Here is a 27,282-nt window from a genome sequence, read left to right as displayed (position 1 = left end):
GGCTTGCTGACTAACTGCTGGGGCGGAAAAACAGAAAACCTGTGGGTGGCAGAATGCAATGGAGTATCATGGAGGGTGAGGGCTAGAGTGACTGGAATAAGAGCACTCCACACCACAGTGCTTTGTTGCCTGTTGCACTCTAGTCCACAAAAACTTATGCCACAATAAATCCATTCATCTTTAATTTACCGGAACACTCGCTGGTTTTGCAGTGACAAACTGAACCTGGCTCTGCAATATCTTAACCTGGAATGTGAATTGAGATTGCTTTTATAGATCTCTGCTCTTGCAACTAACTCAGGGCATATTAAGTAGTCAGCAGCTTCAGCTAAAGTCCTACTCAAGCTTTTGCCTCAAAGTATGTGGGCTTAAAAGTGAGGAGGGGGCAGAGTGAACCAGCAGCCCCCACCCACACCTTACCCACCTGTGCCCTGCTTCACACCTTTCCTGTGTTGAAAGGAGAGATCTAATTCTTAGTGTGTTCAAGTGAATAAGCCTGGAATCCTCCTCTCGATTGGGAACCCCGATAATGCAGTGTTACTGATCATGTGCATTTAGCTGAATGTGCTTAGAAACTCCTATAAGCTTTTCCTCACAGTGAAAGGCGATCTGGCTGGCGATGGAGACAGCATTTATCCATCCATCCAATTAATTTATAGTCTGCCCTTCCTCACGAAAGACCCTAGGATGGTATGGTCATGTATCTCTGTCCTCTCCCCCCCCCCCCTTCTTGCCAACATGCTTCTGGGTGGTTCCTGAATAGGGTTTAAATAAAAGCTGACAACCAGAAGAAATTCAACAACTGAGCATTCTTAACTGCATATTATGAAAGGAAAGTTTGCTAGTGAAATGAAGATTTTCTTAGAAAGGAGGATAAATGCAGTAGCTGACAAGGGGTAAATCTTCTCTTCTGTCTTTACAGCAATTTGGCAAAATCCTTGATGTAGAGATAATCTTTAATGAACGTGGCTCCAAGGTAAGTTTTGTTTCTATACCCAGTTTCTCTCTTTCTCTCCCCTCTCCCCTACCGCCCCTGCCCGAAGTTGACAAGATAGGACAGCTTCCTGCATAGAGAATAATGCAGAACAGGAACTGGTCGTCATGTAACCGCCTAAAAATTGCCATTCCTTATAATTGCAGATTTTGAGTGTAGCCAATATATTTCTTCCCAAATCCTTTCAAAATATTCCTTCAGAAAGATCAGGCACCCAAAATTTCTAGCAATAAAGGGTTTACTAAAGCTATCAGAGTCAGATTTTCCTTTGATTTCTCAAAGTTCCTGGTGTTTGGGACAGATGGCTTCTGTCCATTTAAAAATAATAATCTATGAATAAATTATATGGGATAAGAGCTTTCACAGGCTATCTTGTGTGAAAGAAAAATTTCCACCCACTCTGCTAGCATAATGGACCCTTCAACATTGAAAAAATGTTGGCTTTTAGCAAATTACGGTATCTGTATAAGCTTCTAATTTTCTGGAACAGCTACTTGCGTAGCTATTCAAGATGCATCTGAATGATAGTTTTTCAGGCTTACTACTAATTGAACTATCTAGAGAACAAATTGCAAACATTATGGTCACAAGTGCAGCAATTTTGAGTGATACTTGTCCTAACTGGTTCTCGTCATGAAACCATTGTCCCCTCACTGAAGAATTGATGTGATTCTCTCTCTGCCCAGTAGGTCCAGCACTGGAATAGCAGGGAGTGTTGCAGGTCAGGAGCAAGGTGCATTGGCAGAGCTCTGTGGGGGAAGCTTGCACAGTGCATGTCTATACTCTGCTTGACTTAATCAATGCTAAGTTTTCCACTTTTAATTAAAAATGAACATCTGTCCCATCTCCCCACCCCATCACATGACAGTTCAAAGGTGTACCGCCTAGTATTTTTTTATATTAAAAAAAAACATGGCCCAGTATAGTAGAGCCCCACTTAGATTTTTATATTTGGGTTCAAATTTGCATGTTGAAATTCATTTCTATGTGTTATCTGAAAACCAGAAAAGGGATTATTTTTAAATATTAACCACTATAATATTCTGCGTACCTTCGGTAAATTCTGTAAACAGAATTTAAACCCTTCATGGCAAATGATCTTTGAGCTCAGTTTATGAAAGTTTAGGATAACATAAATGCAGCACAACATGTGTTGAACTTGTGGAGAGATGCAGAACTATAGTGGGCTGCCTAGAGCCCTTTATTCCTTTACCTATTTCACGTGTTTGCCTGATCTCAGAACTGGAAGGGATGCAGTGCTTGGCTACTGCCCTTCATTAGCCATAGGCCACTTGACTATTGAGAAGAGTTAACAAGCTGCAAAGAGAACCATAGGCATTTCATTTGTGTAATGCAGCCTCCTGCAAAATAAGCACCTTCCCATTGCAACTCTTAATAGAGAATGTTCAATCTGCTGTGGTTGCATCTCTAAATATATTTCTCTCCTCTCTGAAGTTAGCATAGGCCAAAATTGTTTATGAATTAGTGGTGCTTTAGTTATTATTGTCAGCCTTGGGGAAACTGACTCCCATATACAGTCTCTTTAAAATGCCTAAAGGATGCAAAAGCGGCAACCATGTCAGAAAGAACAATGCACTTATCAAGGCCTTCATGTGACACTATGCTTTAATTTTATAAACACATGTGATAATCATACTCATCTTATATAAACTTACATGACAGTCTCTGTTCTTATGTTCAGAATCTTCTATAAATCACAGAATTCTAATTATGACTATTTAACAGTGCAGCCAAGAAAGCCCAAGACTTCTGGTTTTCAGTTAAAACAAGAGCTGTTAGTTATGAATTAACTTCTGGGTATTTGCCCCTTTTTCTTTCATCCAGGCAATATTTAGCCCAACTAATTTCTCCTATATTTGGTGCTAGAGTTTCTAACACCTGCCTGTCGAATTCACAACAGTCTTTTATCAGTTGGGTCCAAGCTGGGGCCTGTTCTCTCAAAGATGGTGAATAGCTTCAGTGAGACTCAGGAAGCTCTCAAAGAATGTTTGTTGGTTATATCATGGAATATTGAATTGGGATGCCTGGGATTTGCCCTTCTTTTTTAAAAAACAAACAACAGTAGCTTAGAATCCCCAGTGGTGGAACACAAATATTTCTAGAGCCCTTTCACTTGTCACTCCCCTTTCTTCTGCAAAAAGTATGCCAAAACTTGAATGCCTTTCTCCTACCCTGTGGTTTCTGTTCTAACCTAACGATATGGAACCTCTCTCCTCCTCTCTCTTGGGAATCGGAAAGCAGATGCTCCTGCTGCCTGCATTGTGCTGTGTTCTCAATATTATCCCTCCCTCCCCTGGGTGTCTAAAGGGTATATTTTTGAATATGTATTTGATAAATGAATGTTAAAAAGGTGAATATGTAAAATCCAAATCGCCCTAGGTGTGCCCCCATCCAGTAATTGGGAAGGTCCTCTATGGGCTGAGCATATCTTTATCCCTTCATAACTGTGGCAAAGGTCCTCTGCCAGAATTGTTCCAGTGTTGTGAAATTTTGGGAAGTTTCTGAAAAAATAAAAATGCATCTTACCCATTGGTCCATCCGAGATGAGATGATAGCTTTTCTTTCTCTTGTTAAGCTGACATGCTAAGAGAAGGTTTCATGCATGTGTTAAATCTTATTAAAAACTGGCTCTCACTGGAGAGAGCCTATAGTTATGCACACTTTTACTGTATAAACATTGATTCTTCACAGGAGCACCAAACATTTGAATTATACAATATGCACAATTAAGGAGGAGATTATTGAAAGATCTCTAAGAAAGAAACCTTTTGAACAATTGAAATAAGAGTTTCCTTTGTTTTCAGCCAAATGTGCCTCATAGTTTTAGTAATTTTCATTGCGCTTGTTGCACTCCCCCTGTAATGTGCCTACCAGAAATCATAGCCATTGTGTCTTAAATGCTGGTTTGTTCCAGTTTGCCAGTGAAAACACTTAATTTCTCCTCCCAAATGAATATTTTGGTTTCCATGAGAATAAGTTTGATTTCCCCCAGTTTACTCTAGGTTTTGAAAAATCCAAATTTCTTTAGATCTAGAACACTCAAACTTTGTGATAATGAACCTACTCAAGTCAGTACAACAATTAAAGCATCCCCCCATATTTAATTGGAAAGGAAAAGTGTGTTGATATTCTGTACCCTGGTCCAGTGAAGATGTAAGTTGGCAGGGTCAGGTAATTGAATCTCCCCCTGGTAATTATAAATGAACAATAATTATTTGTCTTTGGGGAATCCTTTCTAGTGCTACATGTTGTACAAAAAGTGCATGAGAGACTGGCAAGACACTGTTAGCACTACTTAAAATAGTAGCTTGAGAATCCTAGGTTCAACCTTTGTTTAGGATCTGTACACATGACAGAACCCTACGGTATGTATATTGGACCAAACCAAAAATATATAAGTGCAAGATATATGGCCCTGCTAGATTACTGTTCTGAATATTCAGATTGGTCCATGTGTATTTCATGACCAGAGAATGACTAGTAGGGATGCATTATGTGCCGATGGCTTAGCCTTGCTCAGTAAAGGCTGTGGCTTCATAAAAACTGCTGTGCCATGGTTGCTGTTTCCATGTTATTTGGTTTCTAACTATGCCTGAGAATTACATGGTTGCCTTCCTGCAGCTTGTTGCATGCATCAAATGACAGAACAGTTTACCTTAATTACTGATAATTTGGTGTAATCAGGCAGTATAGCATGTGGGGCATAGGCATGCTTACGCTCAAGTCATTTTATAAAAAAATTAAAGATACAACAGATATGTTGTATGTCTCTTTACTTATGGAAAGTATCTAGTACAGGGAAACAAGTGATCTTGCACTGTTCAGCTCAGGGGTTTTTAATTGGGTTGGCTCAATAACAGAACTTGTTTCGTTGTAAATTACTTTGGGTTGCCCTAGGCAAGATAAAATGACTGACAAATTCAATAGGCAACAGTGATAATCTTCCCTCATCATACATCTAAGCTGCATGCTAGTTTAGTCAATATTACCCCTGAAATAGAGATAATAAAAACAAAGAGTCTTGTAACACCTTAAAGGCTATAAAATTATTGTGGCATAAGTGTTTCTCTCTGTCAAGGCAGGAGTCAAGAGCAGGTCAGCAGTAACTCACAAGGTGCCAGTGAAGTTAACTGTTTATTCCAAGAAACAAAACAATTCAGGCCTAGTGAGTACAGTAACCCTTCTCAATAGATCTTGCCCCAATGAGGCAGTTGCAAGGACTGAAGGTCCCCACCTTCCCACACCTCTCTGTCTTCTTTTCCCCTGGGTCCTTCCCAAGCAGTCAGAGACTCTGACTCCTTGTCTGACTTTGCTCCACCCTCTTCATACCTCTTCTTCCTCTGACCAGTCATTGTTGTCCCACCACCAATCTCCTGGTTCTGAACCTTCTTCCATTTGGGGTTCCCCAGTTGGTGCCTCCCACCACCACCACACCTCTGCATCCAGCTAGTCCATGACAATCTCTCTCTGACCCCCCCTCTCCCCCCCACAGAAATAGCGGTGGTGAAATTGTAAACAGTGAAGTTAACAACTGCTTTCTTTGAACGAACTACTGTTGTTAACGTAATCATCTCAGCCAGAACTGTTCTGCACTTAATCTCCACCCGACCTCACTGTTTAACAGTTCCACCTTCCACAATTGGTATGTGTTACCTGTAAATCAGGATAAAGCTTTTTGCATCTGATGAAATGGACCGTAGTCCATGAAATCTTATAGCGGGGGTTTATTTATTCCCCTTGTTTCATAAAATTTATATACTGCTTGACTCTAAAAATAAACACTCAAAGCGGCTTAGAAGAAAAGCTAAAACAATAGCATTATCAATAAGAAAAATGAACAACCATAGTTTAAAACTTTCAAAAAGTTAAAATAACAATGGATTAAAAAGAGATTGAAACTTCCATCAACCATGGTGCCCTTGAGGGCTTTCATTGATGCCCTTGGGCAGGTTACCCAATCTCTGAACTTGTATTTAAAAAGAAGTGTCTAGTCCTCCTAGAAATAAAGTTTCTAAAGAAGTAAAAATAAATAAATGTGCAGGCACCTCCTAAGCGATTTCTGTGAGAAGAGAATGTGCGTGATGTGGCCATCTTGTACATTTTCCTGGTACTAAGGAATGATCCCTGTTGTTATTAGACAGCAACACCCTTGTGAGTGTGTGTGAGCTCCACAGTCAGGGCATAGCTGACTTCTTTTGTCAGGGGTGGGGAGTTTTCCTTATTTTGTGCTGTGGCATGCCCCCTTGGCAGCCATTTTTTGACTGGGGAGCTCAGTACTCCCCAAATTCAAAATGTGCCCACTCTTCCAAAAAGGTTGGTGACTCCTGGCTTATAACATTAAAAATGTGTTAGTCTTTACGGTGCTACAAGAAACTATGGATTTTGCTGCAACAGATTATGCCCTTGGAAATAAATACGGTGAAGTTCTGCTTCCCTCACTTGCAGATTTCATTTGTGTTTTTATATTCTGCTAATGTTAGGTCTGCATTAGCAGAAGCACTTTTCTTTGACTTTGTGGTATTCACATGTTGTCTTGCTTTAAGCTGAAGCAACTCTGTCAAGACCCAGTGTGTTTCAGAATTATTTCGACCACTCTAATGAAATAGCTTTACAGCAGCACGTAATTCAATCAGTGCAATGCAGTATTAGATGGGAGTTCCAGTCTTTAAACTGCAGATCTTGGAAAGTAGGATCCTTACTTTTAAATGGCGGCAGGGTTCCTTTTTCTTCCCCTCAGACACCTGGAACTTCATGCCAATCACTCATCTCAGATGGATTATCAAGGATGGCTAAAGATGCATATAAGTTTTGGAAGCAAGTAACCCTAATGCCTGGAATCTTTTTGACTATTTATCCAGGCTTCTGGCTGTTGACTGAGTCTTTAAAGTGTGTCTGTGTATATATAGATATATTTTAAAAATGAAATTATGGAAAATCCGTCCCAACACCATAAGATAAAGATGCTGCTTCTGAGGTGAATGTTCTAAACATAATAAAAAAGGGTTAACAATGCATGAGTTTCAAGGGGCTCCGTTTAGTTTTCTTTGGTTTTTGTTTATTTTTGTTTATTTTTGGTTTTATTATTATTTTTTCTTAATTTCTGTGTTCTGGCCACACCCAGGAGAATCGTCTGCTTTTGATTTCTCCCTTTACGGTTACATGGTAAATTTTCTTTCTCATTCTTCAGAGATGGAAACATTTTTAAAAACTCTGTATAATTATTATTTTTACACTGCTCATCCTGTTGCTTGTTATTTATTGCAGAATCTGAGGCCAGACTAAAAGGGTGATGGTTACTTGGGTGTCTTTTGGGTCCTTGAACAGCTCCTTAAAGAAAATGGGGTGTCCCTGGGCTGCAGGTGGTTTCAGGTTATAGGAGAGATTTCTTTATGAGCATTTAATAATCTACAGTTGCATTAGTTGGATAATTTTCAGCCAGTAATAATAAAAAGTAAAAAGCAAGTGTTGGTAAAAAAACAGGAAAAAACCCACACACAGACAACTGAACTTTAAATCTGGTAGCAAAGCCAATCAAAAATAGGTTTGTAGTAATAGTTTGTAATATTATATAGCTTTGTGGATGCATAGTTGCTGCCTTCCTTCAACTTAACATTTTCTGTAATGTACATGGGCAATCTTCACCCAATAAAGGAATGCATATATTTTACTAATTGAGATGTCCTTCAAACATCACAAAATATCAGTTCTAAAGAAACTTATTCATGCTTATGGACAGATATTTTATGCTGTTTGGTGTTGTTGTTTTGTTTTGTTTAAAGCACAAACTAATAACAAATTAAAACAATTGCAGTGAAAAAAGTTTATAAATGTGACAGATGAGTATGTACATCTGTTTATAATATGTGATTCCTGCTCCTCCTCCAAGGACTCAGGAACCCATTCATTGGACTATCCTATTGGAGAAGATTATCTCATTGTGTAGATAATAGTGTTCTGTTGTGAACCACCTTGAGACCTTCGGGTATAGGATGGCATACTAACCAAACCAGACCAAACCAAACCAAACCGAGCTGAACTGAACTGAACTGAACTGAACTGAACTGAACTGAACTAAACTAATTGTATTCATTAAGTTCCTGGTGTATGTGTGTTTGGCCAGATAGCTTATCTGGAACACAGAGATTAGATTGCCTCCCCCCAGCTAGCATATCCAATATATTCTCATCTTCTTAGCAAAAGCAAGTTCCCCAACAAGCAGCAATTCTTGTGATGAAGGAAATCAGTCTGTTTTCCTAGTAGGATGGAATGTGACTGGGGAAACACTAGAGCAGAAGTAGGCTTTCTGAGAGCAGCCTCCAAGGGGCTGCATTTGGGGTTGGGGAACGAAATCGCCCATGAAGGTAGAGTTGCAATTGCCAGCCACAGAACAGCTTCAGAATTGACCACACGTCTGTCTGGGGCCGAGAGGGCAGGAGAATGGGGGGAAGCTGCTGTCAGCACCCTCAGCCCTAACACCTTCAAAACATTGCAAGTTTGGGGTTTGCATGTCCGGATAAGCCCTTTTGAGAAGAATTTGCTTAAATATCCAGTAATAATATTTTTGCTGGAGAATCCAGTGACCCAGTTTAATTTATCAACTGATTTTTTTAAAAAAATATTTATCCCTTCCTTCCCATGAATAAGCTTCCCATTGAACTCTACAAATACAGGGCAGGAAACCCAGCTGTGAAGTAAAAATAGAGAAATAAATCCTTCACACAGTTGCCGCAGGGATGGCGAAAGGCTTGAGCCCTAGCAGGTTCTCATTATAGCATCTTCAAGAGCACTTTAAAATGATGACCCACTTGCTACTTTAACTTAGTGAAAAATTAAAATGGCTCTCTAGCCACTGCATCTCATGTTTCATGTAAAGCCAAGGTAGATTTCCCCCTCAAACTATGTGTAAGTGTACTACTCCACCTAAACAGTCTTGGGCAAGTCTACTCAGAAGTAAATCTAGTTGCATTAAGTGGGACTTAATTCCAGGTAAGTGTGTACAGGATTGCAGCCTTCATTACCTAGGTTCCTGTTTCAGTATCAGCAGTTTCCATTATAGTTGACATATACTTTGTCCTTCCTGTTTCTGGGGTGAAAGAACTCGAAAAGATTAACTACTACAGTGTTTGAAATGTGGCTGTAAAACTTCCACGATGATATTTTATCTAGCCATGGGCTAAGCCAAATGTCTACATTCTTGTGAATGGAACAACTAATGCTCAGACCACACTGCTGAAGCTAAATGGAAGTAGACTTGAACAATTCCTGGAGAGGAGACCAGTGGGATCCTCATCTACTTCTGAGTTTTCTAAAGGAAAGTAAGCTATAAATAAATAAATCATTTCAGCTACTATTTAGATGTTATCATTTTCTACTAGCTTCTCATTTAATTAATTTAGTCTTCCTAGCTTGGTCCCTGTGCAAGTGTTGTTCAGCCCCATTAATGAGTATCACAAGTTTAGAAAATGGTCTGCTTTGTGACCGAAACATGGAAAGAAGTGGATTAGGTGAAAGAAAGTTAAGCTGTCCTGTGCTAAATTAGGTGGCTACCCAGTTCTTCAGATCAGTCCCAAGCTTCTGTGCTCTTTCCCATGTAATAGATTCTTTCCCCTCAGATTAAGTAGTTGCCCACTTAATGATGATATATCCATATTCTGCGGCATTTCTTTAAACAATGTTCATTTTACAACTAAATGTAAGGATTTTGCATCAGGAAAAGGAAATGTAAAGCGTGGACTGCAAAGATAAACAGATCAATTGTGTAGCCATGTCCAGTTGCTCTACCATTATAGGAGCATATACAGTGGTATCTTGGTTGTCGAACTTAATCCGTTTTGGGAGTCCCAAAACCGTTCGAAAACCAAAGCGCGGCTTCCAATTGGCTGCAGGAACTTCCTGCACTCAATTGGAAGCTACGTCGGACGTTTGACTTCCGAAAAATGTTCGCAAACCGGATCACTTACTTTCGGATTTGCGGCGTTCGGGAGCCAAACTGTTCAAGTACAGTGGTGCCTCGCAAGACGAAAAGAATCCGTTCCGCGAGTCTCTTCGTCAAGCGGTCTTTTCGTCTTGCGAAGCAAGCCCATTGACGGCTTAGCGGATTAGCGCTATTAACGGTTTAGCGGCTTTTAGCGGATAAGCGGCTTAGAAAGGGGGGGGGGACCGCAGGAACTCGCAAGACATTTTCGTCTTGCGAAGCAAGCCCATAGGAAATTCGTTTTGCGAAGCACCTCCAAAATGGAAAACTCTTTCGTCTAGCGAGTTTTCCATCTTGCGAGGCATTCGTCTTGCGGGGCACCACTGTACCAAGGTACCACTGTATAGTATAAAGCCTTACAGTGTGTGTGTATATATATATATATATATAGAGAGAGAGAGAGAGAGAGAGGGTAATAACATATAGGTATGCGGTAATCAATAAAAGACGAATCCAAAACTGCTATGTCTCCAGAGCTGCTGCAAAGGGTGTGACTTTTTTGCACAGCATTAAACTGTTGGACCACACTCCCTTTTTGTAGTGGCTTGTTGAAAGCACCTGCATGTGTGTATCCTTGCCTTGCCACAAAGAGGCAACTACTGAGAATATTGTAGAGTCATGCCTTTGTGAGGTTCCACGTGGCAAGAGGATTTCCAACTAGGATTTAATAAATTTTATTCCGTCAAACTAGGAGCTAGTTTACTTTTCAAAATTTGTCTCGAGTAACTGTACTTTTTTTGGTCTGGCCTCAATTGCTTTATGTTTGTTATTATTTTAAATCTGATTACAACTTTTTTTTATTAAAAATAAATAAATTTATTTCATGAAACATGCATGAACCAAAAATGTGACTCTAGGAGAGTATTGCTAAGTTGTGCTGATGTCAATTTCATACTGTGATATTTTTTTTCTCTATTTATCTAGATATCAGTATTTCAATATATAACGATGTGCATGTTTTCCCCCCTTCTCCCGCTGCATGCAGGGATTCGGGTTCGTAACTTTCGAGAATAGTGCTGATGCAGACAGGGCCAGGGAGAAATTACACGGCACCGTGGTAGAGGGCCGTAAAATCGAGGTGCATGTCTTCAGTAATTCAATTTCTTCTTTATATTTATTCTTTTGTTTCTTTTTTTGTGTCTTGCCTCACTTATTTCACATTTGGATTCCTGTCTTGTGTGTGCGTGTGCGTGTGTTTGTGTCTCTGTGTTTTTCACTCCCCTGCCCCCCTGCACTGAGGTGTATAAAAATAACACACCCACTCAAATATATATCTATATATGTTTTGTTACTTTAGGTATTTTTCTTTTTCTCCTTTCTCTTAAGTTTGTTTCCAACCCACTCCAAATTTTTGACCTTCTGCTGTCTTGATTTTCCTTTGCTTCAGTTTATGAGGCTCCGACTTTTTATTGCCAATCCTGATCAAAACTAACGAAAAGAGCACTGTCCAATTTGTAACTTTTGTGTCTTAACAACAAAGAAGGGGGCCAGCCAGAATCTGCCCTTTTCCTCAGAGGCCAGTTCTCCTTCATATGAGTGTGACATTACATTAATTGCAGGAAGGGATTGACAACACAGGAAGAAACTTCCTTGGGCTGCTAGAATAATTTTTCTGGAGATGATTTCAGTAAGTAAATACACACTCAAAATTAGCTCTTACAATGTGCACAGAGTTTGATAAATGTGAATAGTTGTTATCCACGTGGGAAGTAACTAATTAATCAGTGGGGAGAAAAATATTTTCCCTCATATTGAAGGCTAACTGGCCCCTTTCTCTTTTCCCTCCCTTTTTAAGAGAAAAAAGTACGAAATATAGGGGGGGAAACTTAAAGCCGCCGTTTTGAGTAAGATGTCTGCATATTTTGCTTTTTTGTTTTGTTTTTTTGTTTTGTTTTTGTTGTTTTATTTCCCTTTTCAATGGTTTAGTGTTTAGGGCCCTTCACTTGACTCACTCTTTCCATGGTAACTATACACAATGCTGGCGATGGTACGAGTTGGCGGTAAGTGAAACAAAAGTGCTAGAGGAGAAGCTTATTTCTTTTCTTTTTTTTAATGCAAAACAAAATTAAGAAAGAAAAAAATCCATCTGCCATTTCACATTAACACTACAAAATGTGATTTGACTTGTTGTCCCCCCCCTCTTTCCTTTTCCCCTTCCCACCCTAACCCACCCACCCCTTTTTATTTTCAATGCTGTTGAGTAATGCCGCCTGGACTTTGGATGTACATACCGTTTTGTATAAGTCTGAGCTGTTTGATTACTGACTTCCTGGTGATTTCCCTTGCACATCTTACTCAGAGTTACTGAACTCCAGTTTGGCTGGTTTTTATTAATGCACCCATACCCTTCCCCTCTCTATTCTTTCCCTGCCCCCTTTTTCTTTTCTTGCTCTGCCTCTCTCCAAACCTGTGATTGTTTTTCATTTTTCCTTTCTCCCCTTGCCATTTTTTTCTTCTTCACTCAGTTAAATGCAGCTGTTGGTCTCTCTTTGCTGACTGGTGGTTTCTGATTGGTTTTGGCCATTTTTCCTTTAAGTGCTTGTATTGCACTCTGCTGTAGCAGCTGATTTCAGGCACTCGCTCCATCTTAATGATTGTCTGTGAGACCTCTCCTCTCTCTCCCCCTCCCTAGCCCCATTAATCGATTGTTGTTGTTGTTGTTTTTCTTTTTTTATGTGTGTTTTAACAGCATGCTCTCAGTCTCATCGTTGTTGTTTCCCATTCTTTTTAAATGTATGATGTTTATACTGTTTGGGGGCTGAAATTAGAGTAATGGGTTTCCAGGCTCCCTTCTTCCCTGCCCGAGCTCACTCTTCTGTTAAACATCAGAGGGCATCTAAGACTCCATCTTGAAATCAACCTTGTGGCTTTTCCTTCTGTTACGGCTTAGGATTTTGAAATGTCACTGATTCTAGCTCAGCCTTCACCCTCTTTGCAAGAGCTCTGAGGCTGTGTCTGACACGGGGCTGCAGTAATTTTGCTTTGCCCATCGCTCCCATGTTTTTCCAGCACCATTTCTGCTGTAACACACACTTGCTGCAGTGCTTAGAAGGCTTGGGGCTATAAAGAGCTCAGAAATGAGGGTGAGTGCACTACGAAATCAGGAGACACCTTACCAGTTTCTAAATGGTGTTTGTTTTTTTGTCCTCCTCTCAAAAGTCAGCAATTGGAGATGGTTGCGTCAATATCTCAGGATATCCTGAAACTGGGACGTAGGCCAGGCAGCCTTGCTTTAGGAATCCAGAGTGGAGGGAATTAGTCCAAGACACCTGGGATATCCAAACTCTCCTTCCGCCTGAATAGATGTCTCCTCTGTAATATTAGTAGGCCACTGCAGTTCAGTGAAAGGCTACTAAAATATGAGACAGAAGGCTACTAAAATATGAGACAAAGTTGTTTTTGTTCATTACTTCATACCAGTCAAGCTGGACGTGGAGAAAATAGCAATAGGGGGAGTTTTTGCCCTTTGGATCAGTGAGCATCAAATACCCAGTTCAGTCAAAGGTAGCAGGGATGCCTGAGAAAATGTGCTCTTTTTGGCCTTTTCTTTAATGCCAGAATTAAAATGCCAGAATTAGATTGGTTTGCAATTTTAATATTTAATTTAATGGCAACCTGCAAAAGTAAAATTAAATGTGCTGAATTTTTAAACAAGTTTAAAAAAAACAAAAACACACACAAGTTTTCACCATTTTCTCTAAAGTCCTGTGCTTCCTCCCCTCTTCCCCCCTTTCCTCCTTTTTCCTTTTAGGTTAATAATGCCACCGCCCGTGTGATGACTAATAAGAAGATGGTCACACCGTATGCAAACGGTAAGAGGAAATTCTGCTAATAATAAGCAAGGTTTATGGGGGAAGAGCTAAGCTATTGGGACTGTTCTTCCTTCCCTGGATTTCGGCATCATAGAAAGCTTTGCTGGAAGAATAGCATCTTCGAAATCTTTTGTGACTGGTGTGTATAAACACTGAAATAAGATGCCTGTTTTTCAAAGGGTAAGAGAGTACCCCAACTGCTATTATTTAATGGTATTAGATTTAGTTCTGAGCAAGGAAACTTAAAGTTAAATATAGATTAACAAGTCAAACTGTAGGGAATAATGAAAACTTTGCCCTTGCCATTCCCTGGTAAATTAGTAAGAAATGATCAACTTGAAAAGTTCCATCACTGGAAGACAGTAACTGCGGTCTGATATGTGTATACAAATGATAATATTCATGTATCGGATTTATTAGGCACTTGTTTGCCCAGCAGTTCCTTCACCAAACCTGCAAACTGCTTTTAGAATGGGGAGGTATTTAAAAAGTGGACCCAGGAAAGGATGCAGACAAGGAAAGGGCCTAACAAATACACATGCAGATATGTAATTCAAAATAAAAATCTTTCTCTTCCCTTATCCCTCATGCAGACATATCCACAAAGACCTTGGGAGAAATCATAGAATGCTAGGTTAGAAGGGTGAAGTCCAGTTTTGTCTGTCCTAGCAAGGTTTACAAAACCCACAAAGAAGGAACTTGCCTGTTGACTGCCAGTCTCTTTGTGTGAATTAACCATTCCTATAATGCTCTTATTTGACCATGTCTGTGTTACACAAAAGCTTATTGCCAGATACTGTACCTGAACAACATTTGATAATGGCAACGCACCTGTTTCAGCACTTGCCGTTTAACTATACTAATTCTCAAGAGATGGCATGAAATGAAACACATGAACTTTGATCTTCGTGAAAATAATTGGTGTTGACCTAGAAGTCCATAGTACAACAGCCACTATAAAAGCACTTGTAGGTGGCTAAAACAAAACTGGAGGCAAAAAGGTCCAAATTCTCAGCCCCACTGTCTCCTAAAAGTAGCTCTTGGTCTGGCTTAGTCACCATTAAGCTCAATCACCATTAAGTGAGAAATGCTAGTTACTAATTTGGGTTGAATAACTGCATGTTTTAAACAAGGTTCATTGAGAAGGGTATATTTGCTAAATCTGTATGCTGTCTGGTTGGATAGCGATGGTGTTTGTGTTTTTCACAGAATTGTAAAAGCTGAGTTTTCATGCAGCTGTACATTGTCTACCCACATGCTTGTGCTAAGCCCTTAGTCATATTAGCTTTCTTGTTGTGATAGCACAGAGGCTTTGTTCCAAAGGTGTGCTATATATTATAATGCATTGCACTGGCATGTTAATTAGTTATGCTGAGATGATATAGCTGCATACCCCTGCCAGTAGCCTAATATAAATTCTCAAGAATGGCAGATCTTTGAAGTGTAAGTAACTTTATCAAGGAATAAAAATGGAATCTTGTAAAAAACTACAGTGAAATAGGGGTTACTTAGGAAATATGCCTTTGTGGTTCAGTTATACGTTCTCAAATAGCATTGGAAGCACCCCCAAGTTAAAAATAAAACAATGATTTTGTGCATGTGCACATATAACTATTTATAATCTGTATAAGAAAGCCAGTTCCCCACATTCATCATACTTACTTTCATTGCACAAAGGGGAGGGGGAACCCAAAGCAAGACTCTGCAGATGAAAAGTTAGGGCCGGCTCACTTCTCACTGGTTCTCATTTAAGTCCTATGAGACAAAGTAAATGGGCTGCAATCTGAAGTACAGCTTCTCCCATGTAAAGTAGTGGTGGCCATACAGTGTGTCACTTGGAGGCAAAGAAACCCTAACAGCAGGTCTTTACAGATAGGAACTACAGAGAAGCAGCCAGAACCTGCAAAGGCCATTGGCTTGTGTGCTCCATCCTTTCGCTACACTGGTTAATGGGAGAAAGGACAAATGGCACTAGCATTCTGCACTTACATATTGAACTAGAAGAGATTGGGGTAGGAGCTCAGATGTGTTTACTGCAAATGCTCTTGTATTCATAGGAAGGCTGCCTCACACTTTGTGAAGCATAGACAGAACTGTGTTCTACCTGCACTAAAAAGAATTTTGTTCCCCCCCCTGCATCTAATATAATAATATTGCTATAAGGAACTACTTTGTACTGAGCTAGACTGGTAATGGCTCTCTGAGCTCAGCACAAGCTTTTTTCCTCCAGCTGTGTTACCTGCTAAGAATTTTTAATTGGCAATGTCAAGGATGAGTCATGATTGTAGTTCATGTCCTCCAATACGGAGCCACAGCTCCTCCCCACAAGGATGTACAAGAATTCCCTCGCATTGAATTCAATCATTGGTCCATCCAGTATAGTACCGTTTACATTGAATAGTAGCAGTTCTTCAAGTCTTTGGCTAAGAGCTTTCTTGATGTTAAATATGGAACATTAGTGTGCTTTATTATACAGGTGTGGCCCCTCAATGGTAGCAGTATGGGACTGTGTGGGTTACTGATATATTCCCCTCCTGGCCTCTAGCATCACATCATAAATCTACTAATCTAGTATTATAAAAACCATCCAGACTCCAAATTCAAATTTGTACTACTATGTGTACTTCACATGGTTTGCACAGCTCTGACCCGTAAGTTTTCATTCAGTTTATAGGAACATAGCGAGTTAGTAGCTGATCTCTGCTACATTATTTTGTAGAATGCTGTTTGACTTTGCTTTTCGTTGGGTAAATATTTAAAAATGCCATTGCAGAGATCTTTTACAGGCCCACAAATTCAGAAAAAAAGTTGAAGAAAAGATATGATAATTAAAGTAATAGAATCGTAGAGTTGGAAGGCATCACGAGGGTCATCTAGTCCAACCCCCCATGAGGCAGGAATCGTTTGTCCAACACGGGGCTGAAACACATGACCCTGCCTGAGCCATGAAGTGTACTTGGGCATTATGTTCTTGGTTGGTTTGTGTCAGCCCATTTTGACCTGATCTGTTCATGGTTTGTGTAGTGATCTCAATTTCGCTTGTCAGTGTAACGTTGCTGGATTGGGCTTACTTGTGCCTCTAGTGAACGAAGACAGAAGGCACGCAGCTCCTAGGCAGGCCTTGCACACAAGAAAGCCCAGCACAGAGCCGAGCCTGCCTGCCTGCTCACCCGCCTGCCCGGCTTCCCACTTTTCTGTCCATTCCCAACAGCAAGGGCCAGTGGACTGGCTGGCTGGCCTCCCTCACCCACTTGCTTGCTTACTCTGAGGCTGCCTCAGCTCCTGACAACCATCAGTCCCTGGCCAGCCCTAGAGGCACCATTTCCCTGGGGAGCTTGAAGCTAGGACTGCTGCAACAGCTGCACAAGCATTTGGGAGGCAGAGACGCAAGAGGGCATTGAGGGAGGGAGGGAAGGAAGGAAGAAAAGAAGGAAAGAGGGGCACCCCTGACTATCATTCAAGGCACCCCAGGGTGCCACAGCACACCGGTTGAAAACCACTGCCATAGGCCAAGCTTCATGTGAGACCACTCCAGTGGTTCCTTCCACAGCAAGCACCTCTGCATTTCATTTCGTCCATGCCTAAGGGAGACCATGTACTGGTGGACAAGGGGTGTTACCCTCCAAAAAGGAATACCCTTCAGAAATCCCCCAAATACAACCATTACATTGGATGCCAGCCTGCATTGCGAAGGGCAACTGGTCTACATATGGAGAACGAGTGTCTCTCACCAGCATTCATCTCCACAGTTCTGCACTCCAGACACCCGTCTACAATCCACAGCTGCCAGGCGACATGGAGGGCCTTTCTTAAATGGACCAGGTGCAAACAAGTTCCAGCAGAAGCCACCTCCAATCCCTGACTTATTAGCGTTCCTACAGGAAGGCCTTCAACAAGGGCTTAAACCTAATACGCTTAAATGACAAGTAGCAACCATCTCTTCTATTCTGACATGTCTAGATAGGCTCATTCTGGCCACTTACCCACTGGTAAAACACTTCCTTTGTGGAGCACTTCTCCAGTGTCCTCCAGTTGTTTATCGCTTTCCTTCCTATAATCTTCATAAGGCACTCTCAGCTCTCCATCACTGCGTCATTCCATCTGAAGTGATCCAACTTTTTTACTTCATGCCATCCCATTTTCTTAATATTTTGCACACTTGTTGAATGATCAAAACTAAGTTTAAATCTAAATTTTAATTTTTTATCTATGAAGGTTTGAAATTTCAAAAATTAGAGCTACAAAATTTCATATTGGGATCTCAGTGTGATCACATAAAAAAATTTGTACACACATGTCTGCATTATTGGGTTTTATTTAGTATAAATGGGTCTTCTTGGAGTAAAATATGACTGAATAAACAAGACTTCCAACTACAATATCAATTGCTTCAGGCATTTCTTTAGAAAGTTATTCAATTAAAAGGTGTCTGTAAAGCTAGTCAGGCTTTTCTCTTAACAATGTGATCTAAAACCAAGTGATAATTCTATCATGCAATAGCAAGCTAACGCTTTGAAAGAATTCTTGTTTATACATTTCATTTCATGAAGTACAACAAAATACATATTTAAACTTAGTTCTGATCATTCAACAATTGTACAAAATATTAAGAAGATTGGATGACATGAGCTAAAAAAGTTGGATCACTTGGTATGGAATGACCCCACCCACCTTTGAGCCACTGAAACAAGTCCACTAGAGGCACAAGTAAGCCCAGCCCAGTGATGCTACACTGGGAAAGCAAATCTACCCTTTAGGTAGGTACAGTGGTACTTCTTTTTGGTAGAGGAGCTCTGAGGCAATAGGGTCTCTAGTTTAGCACAAGGAATTATAGTGCAGAAGTTCAGAAACTTGTATGATTCTAACCAACACATACTGCATGGCAGCAGCAATCATAAACTGACACCCCATAGTTTATATGCCTAGTTTTGGAGGTGGCCCTTTCCAGTTAAGTCAATGTGTGGTGCATCTGCACCAAATCCTAGCTCCCACAACTGCATTGTGAGCCAGATCTATTAGGACAGGCATTTCTCTTGTTCTTTCACATGTTCATCATCATACTTAACACTGGGAGCTCACCACCAGGTGTTCAGAGATCTCAGGCCTTAATTTCACATATCGTTTGTTTTGTTCTTATTGTAAAACAGCTTGTAGTAGTTGCTTTAGCCTTCATCTTTTTCATTTGCTTCCTTACTCCAACCATTACCTTAAAAAGAATAAAGACTCATACTTGAACTGCAGGAAGTAATTGCACATAATTTTTACCAGAAGGAATCAGTTGATTTCCTGCTTCTTCCATCTATGTCCAGAACGTGAGAATTTGGGAAAACCTAGCCTGCCTTTATACACAGCAGCAATCTGCATGGAAACAAGGGGGGGGGGCGGGATATGCACCAGAAGCTACACTGCATATATTGAGCTGTTTGCTCTTCCCCTGGGGTAGATCTTGATGCTCATTCTGTCTTTATTCTTTCAGGTTGGAAGCTGAGCCCTGTGGTTGGAGCAGTGTATGGCCCTGAATTATATGCAGGTAGAAAACGTTGATGCGTCTCTTTCTGCTATTTAACTGCAGTGGTGTTTGTTTGTGTTCTCAAACTGCTGTTTCTTTATAACCTTTTTACATTTTTTATTCTTTTTAAAACTAAATTAGCATCCAGTTTTCAAGCAGATGTCTCGCTGGGCAATGACGCTGCAGTGCCCCTGTCAGGAAGGGGGGGTATTAACACTTACATTCCTTTAATCAGTAAGTAGCCCCTATTGGCCCCTGTATTGTTACTGTGCTTGAGTAAACAGTGATCTGTTAGCCCTCTTATTTTCAGTCTGTATAATATGTACTTGAAAGGATGGGCTTTGTTAGAAAGTGACAGCACTTCTCTGGGCAGTGGTCTTGACCCTTTCCATCTTGCAGCACGCCTGCAAGCCTGCTTGTGGCTGGGCTTGCCCAAGTTACAAGAGTGCTGTAAATCATAAGGGAGGAAATGTACATGAAGGAACCAATTGCTTTAGAACTGAAGAAGTGAAACAGGCCGCACTCCAAAGTACATATTATTCAAGCTACTAAACTGCGAGTCCATCGCAGGCCCCCTTGTGGCATGCGCCTGGAAGCACCTTGGGTTGGATTTGTGCCTTGTGACTGACTGGCGCCTTCTGGGTATCATCTGTCATCGCCTTGTGTTCCCAGCTGCCTTCTGAGGTTTAGACATGTTTTGCCCTGAGCCAGTTTACTCCAGCATGAAGTGTAATAAAACAGGGCCCAATATATACGAAACCACTTAATGGTCACCTATGTCGGAAGGTGGGCTCTTGGTAAACTGGCACATCGCTATCAATTTGGGCTGCATTACAGGAGATTCTTAGGTCCTCTCTGTACTTAAATTGAGTGTGGGAAGAATACACACACACAAACATGCACACATACAAAATCTCGTTGTCAGCCCACCAGTTTAAGAGGCTCATAATAACAACAGACTTTTAAAGCCAGCCCGCCCGCCCGCCTGCCCCCAGTATGTGGAAGAGTCACCTGCCTGTATAAGTGGCAACTCTCTGTGCTTCTCAGACTGTTTCTAACCAGACTGCATGGCATTATTAAAATGGGGTGGAGGAGGAGGAAAACAGTTTGCAGTTTGTGATGAATGAGGCATGACACAGCATTAATCCCTTGCATGCCAGGCCTCTCTGCAACCCTGCCTCCCCTTCAAGGCCATGATGTAGCAAGAGGTATGCAATGTCATTGGGGCTCAAAGCATGCTCCTTTGCAGGACAGGTGCGAAACATTTCTCCAGCTCTGGAGTTGCGTATCGTTCTAGTCAAAGATGGCTGTGGTTAACTGGGCGGACGTGGTGATCCTTCTCATATCTTTCCTTGTCTGTCTGTCTTCACAGTTCCCGGCTTCCCTTACCCAACTGCAGCCACCACAGCAGCCGCATTCAGGGGAGCTCATCTGAGGGGCCGAGGGCGGACAGTGTATGGTGCAGTGAGAGCAGTACCTCCAACAGCCATCCCAGCTTACCCAGGGTAAGGGTTGGAAATCAACACACAGTTCTCCGCAGAACCTGGGAGTTCTGCTGAACCCCTAAAGAGGGGGTGAAATGAGACATGATGGGTGGGGAGAGTCAGGATATGCCAACACCAGAGCACTCTGCACCCAATTGCCTCTGGAAAGGGAAGTCCAAAATCTTAACATATGTGACTGGAAAAACTAACCGTCTTTTGGGGGTGCATCAGTGAAGGGCAGCTGTTTATCTTAACGTGTCAATTCCGCTATCATGTGGTAGCAGTTTGGCTGCATTGGTAAAGTAATATGCCTATAAGAGTTAAGGAAAGGGTGTAGAGTCTGGAGTGAGGCAGCTTCTGCACTCTAAAAGTCCAGTATCGTTGTTATCCAGGAGTGGCAAGCATTGCTTCTCAGTTTCATGGTATTCTTCCTGGAAACGGGACACAGAAGAGACATTCAGTTACCCACAATGGATTTGCTTTCTTGGTTGGAGACATTTTGAGAAGAGTTAAAATAGAGATCTATCAAATCTTATTTTTAAGATAGGATAAAGGAAGGGCTGAAAAGTGTATAAAGTCCAGTTTTTAAAAAGCAAAACGAAAAGCATTGATACAAAGTGTGTCTTAATGTGTGGCCTTACTTCCTTGGCCTTTGGTTATTTCCCATAGTGTGATAATGAATCTGTAGCAACCAGCGGCTCTATTATTTAAAAAGTAAAGCAGCCTGCACCTTTGAAATAAAAGTTGTTGGTTTTGTTAGCCTTGACAGGATGCCAGAAGCTCAGACATTTTTGTTGTAAGATTTCACTTTGCACCCCGAGGAGGCTGCTTTGTCTGTAATGCTGTTCTCCAAGCATCTTTCACAGATTAAAATCCTTCTCAAAGGAAACTTGAGCAGGAAGAGAAACCACCTAGACAGGGCAAGTTAGAGCCTGTTCCTCTCTTCCTCTGACTGGGAGCAGTTATATACCAAATCGCCTGCTGCAGAGGTGGGCAATTGCAGCTGCATAAAATGCATGTAACTTGGCCAGTGGCACGGAAGGGAAACACTGGGAATGGAAGTAGGAAAAATGGGGAGTCTGCCTTCTTTTGACCTTGGCTTTGGCACTGCCTGCTACTAGCATAGATTATAACTGAGGAAACATGGACCTCAGCAGAAAAAAGTTCTCCATTCCTGGTCTGCTGTCATAGTGATATATAGGAATGCTCTGGGTCATGGTAGTTCAGTTGGAACATCTTAATAACTAACAAGATTGGATTGCTGTGCCCGGAATTTAAAATGAGTTAAGAGAAGCAATATGCAGTTGCCAGATTTTCATTTCTTTTACAATAGGAGATGGTATAATTATAACTTGCTTACTGTTCCACTCTCATTAGTAGCAAGTACCTGTGTGGAGCATCCTTCTTGATCTGTACAGGAAGAATTTCTAGAGCAGTCCTCTGATATTTCCCCCATGAATTAATCCTGTAGTATCCCTCTTGCACTGATTCATGTGTAGGTCGTTTGCTATGCTTGTTGTTATCCCTGATAGTAACGGCTAGAATGTTCCTAGAAAAGATGCTGTCCCTGATAGAACATGGGAGAACATATTCAAGATCTCAATAAGATTTAAATTGAACATTTAAATCCAGCGTAGTGTCAGAGTTCCAAGCCAAAATGGGTCTCAGAATATAGATAGATAGAACTGTATCTATTCAAGTGATGTTAAATTATACACTAGTTGGGGAAAGACAATAGTAAGCAAGCTGCTCCCTCAAACTGCCCATAACTGTACTAGTTAATTTTGTAAAATTGACCAATAACTCACCTTCTGTCATGGTTGTCATCAGGAAACTCCTGTACATCAGATGACAAAGAAAGAGTTTTGGTTCCTTCTGGTAGAGAAAAGAGAATTTTTGATGGTACAATTTGTCTCAGTATACTAGGCCAGGGAGGGAGAGACAGCTTTGTTAGTGAAGCAAATAAGTTTCTTTTTCTGAGGGCATAATCACTTGCTGCTAGATAGTACATAACTTTTATCCCCTCCCCCAAGTGTTTTAAAATGAACCTTTATAAGAGCTGAGTGTTTTTATCCATCTGGTAAACTGTTGAAATTTAGCAAACCACTAGATTCTCGGCAACTCATTCTTATACAAGGTGTCGTTGAAATAATCATAAACATACTTTGTTAACAAGATGGAGCTGATAAACTCAACCCAGCAGTGAAAGGCCCCTGATTTTCTTCCTTGTAGTGGCCTTCTTCTCGTTGCCAAATCAGTGTTACTTTCTTTGTTAAGTTAGTGTCATCAAGCCTGCTTGTCCACATCAGCTGTGTTTTTGTAGATCAAAGTGTCACTTTGTCCATAGGGAATGGATTATGACCATAATGAGACTGGATACCACCTGATCACTTAAACTTTCATCACTGTAGAAGCCTGATGATCATAAGGCAGACTTACAGTCAAGCTATACTGGCCTTGTTGTTTGTAACTTCCTGTAGGTGGGTATGTTGTGATCAGAGTGGGAGAATCTTGGCATCATTTTGTACTCCAGTCGGCATATGGAAAAAATTACAAGTAACACTGCCTCCTTCCTCCTAGCCTGTGATAACATTAACTGGTAAGCCAGAGACATGCACCCAAGGATCTCATATATGGAGAACTAATGCTTTTTAATATGAGTGATTTAGCATACAGCTTATCCAAAGGAACAAAGCAGGAGAAAGCTGTGCAATGCTAAAGCATGCATTCATAACCAGGGCTGTGGCAAACCCTCTTTTCTTTCCTTGTCCTCCCCTGGTCCCCTTCCCTACCAAAGCAAAGTGCTTTATACTATGAAACATTGCAGTAGGTGTTGGGCCTTTCAAGTCTCCGGTTTTTCGCTTCTGGAGGTGCTGGGAGAAACTAATTAGTGGCTGTTAGATGAGAACTTCTGTTCACCTAAACTCTCCAGGTGCTGCTCTCTGCTCTGGAATGTGTCGTTACTATCAGGGATTCCCCTTATTTTTTGGACCATAGATCAGCCACCTAATTATCTCCGCTTTTGAAAGCAATGCATTGTGGGTATTTCTTTCTTGGTTACATGTAGCTGTGCCTGCCTGGATCAAGAGTTTATTTATTTGGATTTCCCCCCTGCCCTAAGGTGTTAAATCAGTACTTTTAAAGTACTTTGCATGCTTGTGTGATCAGCCAAATCTTTTCGCATGTCTAATGTACAGGGTATATAACAGGTGATGTATGGATATCAGAAAGTGATCGCACAAGGTGCAAGATGCATAATTATACGCAACTTTTGGTGTGCTTCTGACCTAGGTGGACTCCAGCCCTTGATGAACTCCTCCTAAAGAACTTGTTGGTACTATCTGAAGCCCATTACATGAAGCCAGTTTGTCCATGTGTTTTAGAGGGTTAACTAAAACCCTGGTCCAGGTTACCAGCTAGAAGCAAGGTTTCTCAAGTCGTGTTTCTCATCTTCAGGGCACTGGGTCCTTTAAAAAGAAAAGAAAGACGACACACTATTTTGTATGACGATACAAGGATTGTTCTTTCCCCATCCCCCCTTTGCATACTGTCTCCCCTTCTGCCCTGCCCGCCTGCATGCTGTGGAGGATGACATGGAGCTGTCTAGCGTGCGTGCGCACACACAATCTCTTGCTGATATGCTCCTGCCCGAAAGCCCAGGTTATGGTTTCATACATCACCTGCCTGTGTAAAATGCATGTGCATGCTGCCGTCCTCAATAACCGGAATGTGTTTTCTGTTCTTTTTGTTTTGTTTTTTTGTTTTTGTTTTGTTTTTGTGTGGATTTTCTGCAGTGTGGTTTACCAGGACGGATTTTACGGTGCTGACCTCTATGTAAGTACACACACCGGAACCTTTTCATCCCCAACCCCCCTGATAAGCCAGCCTTTTTTTGTTTTTTGTGTTATTGTTATTGTTGATGTTTTTAGTTCGTTTTTCAAATATAATTTACTTTGATTTTCTTCTTCCTTGTGGATATATACATTTATATATTTAAGAATGCAAGCATGTTTCTCTGTCACTGCACTTGCCCCTGGGCGCAAGACCTGCTGTGCCTCTAGGCTTTCTAACCGTTGCCAGGGTCAATTTACAAGGTTGAGTGTCCTCTTCACACAGGTACGGTATATGCTGCTAATCAACCTGAGAGATGATTACCAAATTAAAACTTCTTGTCTGTGCATCTCCGATTGGCGTAATTTCAACCCTAAAATAAAAAATGAATAGATAACAGGATTGATTTGGCCTCAGATCTTTCCTTTCCATCACTTCTTTACATTCCCCTCTTGGGACCTTTCGAAGGATTTATTGATGTAGGGAGCCTAGAGACCTCAAGGTTTACAAAGCCTACGCAGTGTAGAAATGTGAATGCTAAGCCTTCTTCGAAAATGTTTTCCCTTGACCAGTATCAGGGTAACTTAAAGGTAGCACATTGCTCCTTCATTCCCTGAATATAATGGTACATTCTGGCCCATAGTTAGTTCTCTGTAGTTCTCCTGAGCAAAAGTGTTAGGTAAAAGGTTGTCATCCTACTGTACCTCTTGAAACTTTTCATTACCTATGTGATGTCTTGCATTCCCATGTGATTCAAGAAGCCAGCCTGATCCACAGAATTTCTTGGACTCTGATTTACATGTCCATCTCAGGCAAAGCTTAAAGATAACTGGCTCATAAGCAGATTAACTAGGGGCGTGCTTTCTCTCTCACTCACTTTATAAGAGAAGTTAAAATAATCTCCCCATATGCATCTGCTGACAATAAAACTTAGCCCAGTATCACCCAATTTGTATTAATTTGAATAGTGGCAGCAGATGTACAGCTTTGATGTCACGGAGACCTTGTATTTAGGACAGGAAAATGTCGTATTTTTCCTACTAAAGAAAATAGCCTCATTTTTAAAATCATGTCATTGTTTAAATGTATGGATGGGGCAGCCTTCAGCTGCTTCTGGTCAACTTCATAAGGTGACATTTGCCCTGTGTAGGCTAGCTACAGCAAGTGTGATACACTTTGGCTAAACATAGAAAATCCTATTTTGATGGTGATATTTCAGCTCAATGCAGGCATCACTTACTTGTGGATCTTATGTATGCATTGCTTCCTACTTTGGCCAGATTCTGTTATATGTAATTTGTGCAGAAATTCAAAAGGATGACCCTGGGTTTCCACTAGCACTCCTAAATTGCTGTCACATACAGAGGAGACAGCTGGATACTAGTCATGCAGTGAGGAGACAAGCAAATGAATAGCATCTTTTGCTTAGCATCATCCCTTGCACAGCCAGAGATGCGAATGACAAGAAAGGTGTCAGGTGTGGTAATTTCCCCACTCTTGTTGAAAGGTTTCCCCCCCCAACCTGACTTGTTTTTGGCAGGCAGCTATTTTAGTAGTATATAGAATCTGCACACCTCTTTTTATTGCATAGTACCCTTGGCACTGAAATATCGCTGAGGCCTGAAATGGCATTGATGGGTCATTTAGCTATAGACAATGTAGATTCCATACTTTTGTGGGGTTGAGGAAGAGAACAGACGTAGAGTAAATGAAGTCTCTCAAGGTAGATTAACCAAGCTTTTTCCATTGCTTTTCATTGCCAGCTGAACTGAAATGTATGGCTACATCTCAGTCATATCTTCTGAGCAATCTGCTTTCTGCTGTCTTAATTGGCATGAATCAAAACGAGTGCTGTTTACTTGTAACAACTTGCTAGCTATTCATTTTTCTGCCCCTGGGAAAATAGCTCTTGTAAGGGGAATGACGAGGGTATCAGTGTTGTGTAGCTGTTCTAGGAAGGTAGTGAAGGAAACCTACTGGACTGCAAAGTCACCTCCGTGAAGTTTAGATGGTGGCAACAAACTGAAGAAGGAAGAGAGGGAATGATAACAAAGGCAGAGAAGAGCAAATAGAGAAAACTGGCTTCTCATTCTGTTCCCAAATTTTACTGTCCTTTTTTCTGTTCTCCTCTCCCTTTTTTTCCTCTGAGGCAATCATCCTGCTTAGCTACTTTGTTTTCATGATAAAGGCTTTCCCACAAGGTTTATTGCTTTCTGGCATTAAAAATGCAGGTAACTAGCCCCAGGGTGCAGAAGATAGGTTTAAGAACTAACAGCTTCCATTAGCATTGGTTTACTTTGCTAGAGCAGCTGACTTAAAAGACCAACCGTATACATGAAAAGCGTGCTTGCATCCTCTGGAAAGAAAAGGCTGGTAAGCCCTTTGGGCTTTTTGTGTGATTGTTTCCTTCCACAGCTGTGTTTTTGAACTGCTCTTCCTGTGTTCTGTTATAGAATAGTCTTACAGGAACCAATCATTAGCGCTAAAATACCTCAGGTAGGAGTGCCAGTGTGACCTGCCAACCAATCAGATTGTGGATTGCAGTGAAAAAACAACAACCTTGAATTAATACTAACAGTTCCAACATCAAATTAGAGATGGGAACAGAGTCTTTTTTTTTAAAGGCCAACATACATTTGTGAGCATGTGATCAAAAC

The 27,282-nt window shown here is 41.0% G+C and overlaps 1 protein-coding gene across 25 annotated transcripts in view; it reads left to right on the top strand.

Moving 5' to 3' along the window:
- The window catches only part of RBFOX2 (RNA binding fox-1 homolog 2), a gene marked incomplete at its 5' end in the record, with an annotated part of 173,195 nt that overhangs the window by 132,004 nt on the left and 13,909 nt on the right, over window positions 1–27,282 (top strand). For 7 of the 25 annotated variants that reach the window (XM_081879507.1, XM_081879503.1, XM_081879489.1 and 4 more), the window contains 7 exons: window positions 923–976; window positions 10,975–11,067; window positions 13,741–13,801; window positions 19,278–19,331; window positions 19,452–19,544; window positions 20,683–20,815; window positions 27,079–27,121. In XM_081879507.1, coding sequence (XP_081735633.1) covers window positions 923–976; window positions 10,975–11,067; window positions 13,741–13,801; window positions 19,278–19,331; window positions 19,452–19,544; window positions 20,683–20,815; window positions 27,079–27,121 — 531 coding nt within the window. The other 18 variants (XM_081879504.1, XM_081879497.1, XM_081879492.1 and 15 more) reach the window with 15 other exon arrangements.

Source organism: Podarcis erhardii (assembly GCF_964252035.2).
Source record: "Podarcis erhardii genome assembly, chromosome: 10".
In the NCBI taxonomy this organism is placed as follows: Eukaryota; Metazoa; Chordata; class Lepidosauria; order Squamata; family Lacertidae; genus Podarcis; species Podarcis erhardii.
The sequence above is the reverse complement of the archived record's forward strand: the minus strand, read 5'-3'. Positions and strand labels throughout refer to the sequence as shown.